The following is a 9744-nucleotide window of genomic DNA, read 5'->3' on the forward strand; positions in this document are numbered from 1 at the left end:
GTGGTGGCCATCTTGTGGTGCCAATCTTGTGACGACATCACAGGCAAGGGCCACCTAGGCTTTTATTAGTATAGATATGCATTACCTATGGACACAGACAATAGGGTGGTGAAGGCCCGAGGCAGGGCAGGAACCGGGTAGAAGGGGATAACGGGGGAAGGTGGGAGACATCTGTAATAATGTCAACAATAAAGATTTTTTTAAAAGAACAATATTTTAAAAGGAGCATAGTTAATATCCCAATAATAATATCAATATTATGTCACTGGATATAATTGTACAAGAATTCCATTTTATATCCCACATATGAAAGAAATCGTGGTTCTTAACTTTTTCTGTCTGACATATTTCACTTAGCATGATATTCTCAAGGCCCATCTATACTGTTGCAAATGGCAGTATTTCATCTTGTCTCATGTATCATAGAAATGTACACTTGAAACCTATAAAATCTTATTAACCAATGGCACTCCAATAAATTTAATAAATAAATAAAAATTCAAGTTTCACCATCATATAAAGAAGGAAGTTTTCTTTTTACAAAGGACTCTTTCCAGGGCTCCCTTCATGTCTCTGTTCCTCAGGCTGTAGATGAACGGGTTCAGCATGGGTGTCACCACAGTGTACATCATAGCCATGACCATATCCTTCACAGTAGAATTATCAGCTGATGGGCATAAATAGAGACCAATTACTGTCCCATAAAACAGTGACACCACAGCCATGTGGGAGCCACAGGTGGAGAAGGCCTTGCGAATACCTCTAGCAGAAGGGACCTTGAGGATGGATGAAACAATTCGTGCATAGGATGTGATGATGAGTAGGAACGGGATGACAAGAATGAGCCCTCCCGTGATAAATATCACCAAGTCATTAACTTGAGTGTCAGAGCAGGACAGCTTCAGCAGAGCAGACATGTCACAGAAAAAGTGAGGAATCACATTGTCGGCACAAAAACTCAACCTGGCCATGAGCAGTGTGTGTAACATGGCATGAAACGTGGTCAGCCCCCAGGACAGCGCCACCAGGGAGAGACAGAGCTTGGGGCTCATGATGGTGGTGTAGTGCAGGGGGAAGCAGATGGCCACATAGCGGTCATAGGCCATGGCCACAAGGAGGAAGCTCTCCAGGTCTGAAAAAAACAGGAAGAAGTACATCTGGGTCAGGCAGCCTGCGTAGGGGATGGATGGGACTTGGCTCAGCATGTTGTGCAACAATTTGGGAATGGTCACTGAAGAGAAACAGATATCAGACAAAGACAAATTGCTGAGAAACAAATACATGGGCGTGTGGAGCTGAGAGTCCAGGCGAATCAGGAAAATGATGAGGAGGTTCCCCAGGACGGTGGTAAGATACATGGCCAGGAACAGGGCAAAGAATAGGTTTTGTTGCTCTGGCTCAACCGGCAGGCCCTGAAGGAAGAAGTATGAGATGACAGTTTGATTTCTTCCTGTCATGTTCTGTGTCCAGTATCTTTAGGAAAAAATAACAGTGTCCATTAAAAATCTGAATGAAAATGAACATATTTCTTTTTTTTAAATATATTTTATTGATTTTTTGCAGAGAGGAAGGGAGAGGGATACAGAGTTAGAAACACTGACGAGAGAGAAACATCAATTAGTTGCCTCCTGAACACTCCCTACTGGGTATGTGCCCGCAACCAAGGTACATGCCCTTGACCGGAATCAAACCTGGGACCCTTGAGTCCGCAGGCCAACGCTCTATCCACTGAGCCAAACCAGTTAGGGCAAAAAATGAACATATTTCTATGATATATGGTCTGTTCGCTGTTCTGCAATAATTTATTTCATTCTCATTATTTGTAACAACACTCTCTGTTACCACAAATATATCACCAAATCTAAGCCACTTTTCAAATTTATTTTCTCATTTTTCATTAATTAACATGTAACAATATTCCTCCCTTCTAATCTCTTATCTTCTATGTGATCACACTGATTCTTCGGATACTTCCCTGGGCACTTATTCTCAAAAGCTGTGATTGGTTTCTACTCAAACAGGTTTTGTTTTTTGTTTTTTTTTGTTTGTTTTTTGTTAATCCTCATCTAAGAATATATATATAAAATACACATATTTTAGAGAGAGAAGTGGACGGAAAAGGAAGAGACAGAGAGAGGGAAACATCGGTGTGAGAGAGACCCATCAATTAGTTGCCACCCGCATGCACCCCGACCAAGGGCCAGGGATTGAGCCTGAAACCGAAGTACGTGCCCTTGACCAGAATCGAACCCAGGACCCTTCAGTCCACAAGTTGATCCATGGAGCCAAATTGGCTAGGGCTCTAACAGTCTTTTTTTTTCTGTCGAGAACATTACCTGGTATTCAGTCTTTTTATTTTTATTGTGGACACTATTACAGATGTCCCTCACCTCCCCCTTTTTACCCACCTTCCTCTAGCCCTGGCTCCCCCTTCTCTCCGGCCATCACCACACTGTTGCCTGTGTCCATGAGCTATGCATATATGTTCTTTGGCTAATCTCTTCACCTTCTTTCATCCAGTCCCTCCCTCACCCACCTTCCCTCTGACAGCTGTCAGTCTATTCCATGTATCCATGCCTCTGGTTCTATTTTGTTCATCAGTGTATTTTGTTCATTAGATTCCACATATAAGTGAGGTCATATGGTATTTGTCTTTCTCTGAATGGCTGATTTTGCTTAGCATAATGCTCTCCAGGTCCACCCATGCTGTTGCAAAAGAACTTCTTCTTTTATAGCCATGTAGTATTCCATTGTGTAAATGTACTATATATTGGTGTTTCCTGGGGCTTTTTCTTAAACACTATTCTTTTCTAAGTCTCCATATACAGCTCGAAAGAGCTTGCGTATCCCATGGCATCAATTGCCATATAAATCTCATGGGAAAATTCTGCCACCTTCAGAACTGCATCATTAATTGTTTCGTGATTATCTCCTGATGTAATATCACAAGCATCTTCAGCTCAACAGATCCCAAATGAAATTCATAATCTCACCCTGCCCCTCTCCCGACCCACTCCTCCAAGTCTCTCACATCTCAGAAATTCAGACCCAAGTCATCAACCTCCCAAGTCTCCCCAGATAAGGTGAGAACCCGCTGCTAAGTCCCCACAGCACTCAGTCCCATTGGGATTATTTGCTTATAGCTCTCTTCCCTACTGGATCATAAACTCCTTGCAGGAAAGGCCATAAACTGCAGCAGGGCCAGCACCTGGCACAGTGCCTCGATGTAGCTGGTGTTTCATAAACATTTATTGGCTATGCTTCAGTCTGAGACATGCATCCCTCCAACTTAAAGACAGCAAACTCCTGTTAAGTTAGAATACCTACTCCCACTAAATCCTCTCAGAACAAGAGCTGACTACTTTTTGGCACTTTATTACAGAATTCCCAGATGTAATCTCAGACTTCTAGAAAATATTAGACTACTAAAACCACACTACTCTTTATCAGGAATAGAGAACCCAGGATATACATCCACACTGTCACTCCCTGCTTGTGCTGATATCCACAGTACATGATGACATTGCTGTGAAAAATAAACCTGATGGAGAGGTTTGTAATTGCGGGCGGGGAGGGGGGGGAGGAGAAAATGAAGGAATAAAGATAATTTCTACCCTGGGGACCTCTAGTTCTTCTCCAGATATCCATACCTCAGAATGTGCCTCAGAGCTGATAAAGCTGAGGAGCATTAAGGGATATGGGCTGAGTCAAACTGCTGGGATTTCCATCCTGCTGGTGCTGTTTAATTGAGCCACATTAATAACTTTCTACATGTAGACATAATGTGTTGGCTTCGCAATAGAGAAAACCATCAAGTGAAGTTTCATATACCTCGTGTTCAGAATTTTACAGCCTGTAAAACAAGTGGGACCCACCTCTGGTGTCAAGAGTTTCACCAGGAACCGCAAGCCAGAGAGCCAGCACTTGCAAGCTGCTGCCACCGATCAGGCTTCTGTGCTTCGGCTGCTCAATCAATGATGCCTTGTCCTCTTAACCTGGTGAAGCAGTAGTTAACTGCACATGAGAGTAGTGCTTCTGAAAATGTAATATGCATGTAAACTGCCTGTTAAAAGCTGGTTTTGATTTAGTGAGTCTGTGGTGGTGCCTAAAATTCTACATTTTATAAGCACAAATTTTATATTTGGTGATGCCAATTCTGCTGGTCTGTGCACAACACTGAGTAGCGAGAACATGCAACACATTTTAAAATACAGATTACTGCACCCTCCTCCAATAAATGTAATCAGAATCTCTGGGGAAGGAGAGCCAATCTAAAATATCTTAATGTAATTCCTTATGTAATTCAAATACAAGGCATCCCAAAAATTTATATACACACTTTAACAGCTGATAGTTCAATTTTGAAAATGAAATGTATTTTAATAAACACTGCCTTTATAATTATTCAAAGTGTGTGTATGCATTTTGAGGACACTCTATATATATATGGTCAGTCAAGGATTAAGAACTTCTGTATTGAAACGCTTGCCTCACACAGATGTCTGTCGTTGAAATGATACAATCTTAAGAGATACATTACCTAGTAACATTTATGAATGCTATCATTAAAACTGGTGAACATCAGTCAAAATAGTTCTAGAATATGAACAAATCTTGAAAGGCTGAGATGTGGAGAATGATTATTACACTTGAAAACCTATCCTGCAGAACAACACGAGACCCTCTGATTAGAAGGACCCTACATGACCAGCTCATTCATCCTTTGTCCAACTTACCCAGTCTGTCTGAGGGTGATTACAGGACCCTGGCCTGAGATCCTGCTCCCTTTTATTCACTAAGGCACATGAAATAACAGCCTCTGTAGTCATCACCTGTGTCTGCAACATCCCTTCTCACTTCTCCCATCTTCACATCTGTGGACCTAAGGGGCCCTGCATCTCAGAGGAGGCTAGATCCTGGAGGAACTCATTAAAGACAAAGTAATTATGTAGGACTGCTCTAGCACAATGCTCTCAGAGTCCTGAAACAGTGACTGGTTATAGTCACTGATCATTACCTGACTACAGTTTGGGGCAGTGATGGCGAACCTATGACACGCGTGTCAGAGGTGACACGTGAACTCATTGTTTTGGTTGATTTTTCTTTGTTAAATGGCATTTAAATATATAAAATAAATATCAAAAATATAAATCTTTGTTTTACTATGGTTGCAAATATCAAAAAATTTCTATATGTGACACGGCACCAGAGTTAAGTTAGGGTTTTTCAAAATGCTGGCACGCCGAGCTCAAAAGGTTCACCATCACTGGTTTGGGGGAAGGTAAGGATGGTGGGAGAGAAGCTATGTACGGACGATTAAACACTATCTGTTTAATGAACATTAGGCCTGTTGGGCTGAAGCCTACATTTTCAGAGGTGAAGGAAAATGGTTGGAGAAGCCAACTAGCAGGGACCAGAGTGTAAATATCCTAAAATATCTTAGGAGTGTAGGAGGCTTTACCTGATAGGCAATCAGAAAAAAGTGCCATGAAAGACACATATTTTGCAAAGATTCCCAAGGTGGAAGAATCTCTTACTATAATCCAATTTCCCATGAATATACCCAAGGGGAGAGATACATCTGTAGCTAACAAGGATTTGACTTCTATTACCTAACCATATGCAGACACATGGAAAGGACAAGAATAAGATACTCTCTCCCAGATTATGCTCAATCTTCCTCAGGCCAAGATAGAAAACTCAGATTTGCATTCCATTAAGGCACATCTAGCTTCTTACCCCTCTAGGAAAACCTTAACAGCACCCCACCACTACCATTATCTCTACTGCTTTACAGATGTGTCAGATTACCTTGTTCCAGCTCCTCCTTACCCTGCAATTGATCACAAGGCCATAGCTAAGGGTATAACCTTCTTCCATACCTATTCCATGTTCACTTTGTCATCACCTCAGCTGAATGGGGTTATTTACATTCAACCTTCATTCCTTGGCAATCTGAATCCTCAATGTTATTGCCTTTGAGTTGTTATAGTTTTTAAATTAACTTTTACTAAGTGGTACCCCAAAGAGACTCCTAGGTATCCAACATCGTCTTTCCTTTTTCTCATGAAGAGAAACCCAGTTTTTGTGGGGGGTTTTGTTAATTTGGATTGAATTACCCAGACAGTTCAGTAACTCCTTTGTTTGCCTGTTGGTTCAGTGACCCAAAATGGCCAAGTGACCATCTCAGCTTCCAGTAAAAGAAGAATCACTGGAGCAGTCTGTAGAAGTGTTCCTCCCTCGGAGCTGCATCGGATGCTTCTTGTGTACCACTTCACATTCTCTGACCTAATTTTTATTCCAGCCAGTTCTGCACAGATTCAACCAGCTTCACATAGATACAACTTGACAGCATTACCTCATGCCTGCTCTACCTGCTTCTTTTGTCCTGCCATTCCTACCATAGGGTTTCTCTGATTCCCTGGAGTAGAATATCATGGGAGGTCAGCTTAACACTCATACACACACAACCTGTAAGTGTAAGGGTGTTAATTTATGTTTATTGTATTACAATAAAGTATTACAGATGTTCCTTTTTTTCCCCCATTGAACCCTTGTAGTCCACACTATTATCTGTGTCCATGGGTTATGCATATAAATTCTTTGCTTAATCTCTTCCCATCCACCTTAAGTAACAGATGCTGAGAGGAAGGGAGAGAGATAGATAGTTAGAAACATCGATGGGAGAGAAACGTCAATCAGCTGCCTCCTGCACATCTCCCACTGGGGATGTGCCCGCAACCCAGGTACATGCCCTTGACCGGAATCGAACCCGGGACCCTTCAGTCCGCAGGCCGACGCTCTATCCACTGAGCCAAACCGGTTTCGGCATAAATTCTTTGGTTAATCTCTTCCCATCCACCTTAAGTAACAGATGCTGAGAGATGTTTAATATATGCTTCTCCTGTTTTCACTTAGGTGGATGGTCCTATCATGCATTTCACCAAGGCTTATTCCTTCCTGGTGGTGGCCAACTCAGTAAGCCACCCCACTATTGGTTCTCCCTTCTTCCTTACTTACCGCCTCTACTGTCACTTCTCACATGAGATATTATTCACAAATAAACTACTAGCAAATAAGACTTTATCTCAGTCTCTGCTTTTTGGGCAACCCAAGCTATGACAGAATCTAAGATCTCTAAAACAGGAGCCCAAAATTGTGAGGGTGGGAAGCAAAAATTCTGTGAGTATATTACTTGATCTGATAATGACAGAAATTGGTCCTGCTACCACATCCCTTAATTCCCAGACTCATGAATCATGGCTATGGGGGAAAGAGCATCATATATGGGTTCCTGGTTCAAAGTATATACCATATTCTATAGGACTTTACACCAATCTTTCTGGATGAAATCAGCTGTCACAACTGAACCTTTCTATAGGCAGTAGCTGTAAAGCTAGAAAAGAACATGCTATCATCCTCTGAATCCTCCTTTCATGCACCTTCCAGGGGATCCATCCACCTTGATTGTACTTGGTTGATGCACAGAATGGTGAGCAACAGAGATTTAATGAATGAGGGCAGAAAGAGAATGTACAGAGGAAAGGCAAGAGTGCAGATATGTTTCAGAACAAGGCTGGGGAAATAGAGAATTAAGGAAATTATGCACATATATACACACTAGAGGCCCAATGCACGAAATTCATGCAAGGGGCTTGGCCCTCACAGCCCCAGCTTCGTCTGGATGTGGAACGTCGTCTGGAAGGACATCCCAAAGGTTGTTCTTCTATCTGGTCTAATTAGCATATTACGCTTTTATTATAAATAACAAGAAATTTGCAAGATTTTATTTTTTTAATATATTTTATTGATTTTTTACAGAGAGGAAGGGAGAGGGATAGAAAGCTAGAAACATCGATGAGAGAGAAACATCAATCAGCTGCCTCCGCACACTCCCTACTGGGGATGTGCCCACAACCAAGGTACATGCCCTTGACCAGAATCGAGCCTGGGACCCTAGAGTCCCCAGGCTGACGCTCTATCCACTGAGCCAAACCAGTTAGGGTGAAATGTGCAAGATTTTAATCAACAAATTTATAAAACTTTACTAAAAGACTAAGAGAAGATCTAAGTAAATAGACATGAAATACTCCTTAATGGGAAGATTTGCTATTAAAACTTTGTCCACTCTCCCTAGTGTAATTTATAAATTTGATGCAATCCTAATCAAAAGTCAGCAGGGCTTCTTTTATTAAATTTATTGGGGTAATGGTTAATAGGATTACATGGGTTTTGAGGTGTGCAATTCTGATACATCATCTGTATATTGCATTGTATGCCCACCACCCAAAATCAAATCTTTCATCATTGGATAAAGAAGATGTGCTACGAATATATAATGGAAAACTACTCAGCCATAAGAAAAGATGAAATACTGCCATTTGTGACATGGATGGATTTGGGGACTATCATGCTAAGCAAAATAAGTCAGACAGAAAAAGAAACAAATTATTTTACTCTTATGTGGGATATAAAACTGAAAGCAATAAATGAAAAGCAAACAAAAATTCATAGACACAGACAACAGTATGGTGTTACCAGAGGGAGGGGAGGTGGGGCACTAAAGGGTAAAGGGAGTTAAATATATGGTGTCCAACAGGATTTTTTAAAGACTTTAGGGAGATACCTGTAAGAATCCCTAAGAAATCAATCAAAAAGTGTTTAAAATAGACATGCTTGCACATTTGATTTTATAATAAACATGACATTTCAAATCAATATGAAAATGATGTACTATTCAAGATATGGTGTTGAAATAATTAGCCACCTATTTGGGGGAAAAAAAAGAAAGTTAAACCTCTATGTTTGCAATCTACATAAAGGTAACTTCTAAATGGATGAAAAAAATATCCTCGGGTGAGGATTAACAAAAAATAAATGAATGAAAAAGCAAAATATATAAAATAGGATTAGAAAAAATAAAAACTTTAGCATAAAAAACTGTTTAAATATTTTCCATATTGTTTCCAGTGGTTCCAGTATCACTTATTGAATAGTCTCTTTTCCACTGATTTCAGATGCTATCTTTATCACTAAGTTCTCTATATACTTGAGGCTATTTTCCTCAAGTACAGTATACTTTAAATTCTGTTCTATTGATCTGTCTATTCATAAATCAGTACCATATTTTTCATGAACAAATATGCTTTAATACATGCTGGTTTTAAAATGTCTGTCATTTCTTTGAACTCTTTCCTTCAAATGGTGGAGCCTAATTCCCCTCTTCTTAAATGTGGTCAATACTTAAAGATTCACTTCTCACAAAGAGACTGTAGTACACTGATGTGACTTCCAAGGCTAGATCATAAAAAGGATAGCTTCCACCTGGATAACTATTAGATCACTCACCCTAGGGAAGCCAGCTACCATGTCATGAGGACACTCAAGCAGCCCTTTGTAAAGGTCCACATAGTAAGAAACAGGCCTCCTTCCAACAGAAAGCACCCCCTTGGCAGTCATTTGCATCAGCCACCTTGGAAGTGGGTCCTCCTAAGAGACCACATGCCAGAACTGCCCAGCCAAGTTACTCCTGGAATGCTGGCCCACTGAAAGTGTGAGAAGAATACTTATTGTTTTAAGCCACTAATTTGGGGGTGTGGGGATAATTGGCTAGGCAGCAACAAATAATATATTTAAGGCTTTATAATATACAACAAAACTATTGGCTATTGTTGATTTTGGAGTTTTCTTGACAATTTTTTTTTTTTACACAATCTTTATTTTCAGCTTGGCATGTGTGTGTGT

The 9744-nt window shown here is 40.6% G+C and overlaps 2 protein-coding genes across 2 annotated transcripts in view; one reads left to right on the forward strand and one right to left on the reverse strand.

Moving 5' to 3' along the window:
• The window catches only part of ASPA (aspartoacylase), a 59511-nt gene that overhangs the window by 13438 nt on the left and 36329 nt on the right, over positions 1-9744 (forward strand). The window lies entirely within an intron of this gene.
• On the reverse strand, positions 513-1457 carry LOC102418628 (olfactory receptor-like protein DTMT). Its single transcript, XM_006105132.3, has one exon. The coding sequence runs from the start codon at positions 1455-1457 to the stop codon at positions 513-515; it is 945 nt and encodes a 314-aa protein (XP_006105194.1).

Source organism: Myotis lucifugus, unplaced genomic scaffold, assembly GCF_000147115.1.
Source record: "Myotis lucifugus unplaced genomic scaffold, Myoluc2.0 scaffold_639, whole genome shotgun sequence".
In the NCBI taxonomy this organism is placed as follows: domain Eukaryota; kingdom Metazoa; phylum Chordata; class Mammalia; order Chiroptera; family Vespertilionidae; genus Myotis; species Myotis lucifugus.

What these genes read in the sequence shown, in the direction of transcription:
- LOC102418628 (XM_006105132.3), bottom strand. Translation starts at nt 1,457, where the DNA reads ATGACAGGAAGAAATCAAACTGTCATCTCATACTTCTTCCTTCAGGGC.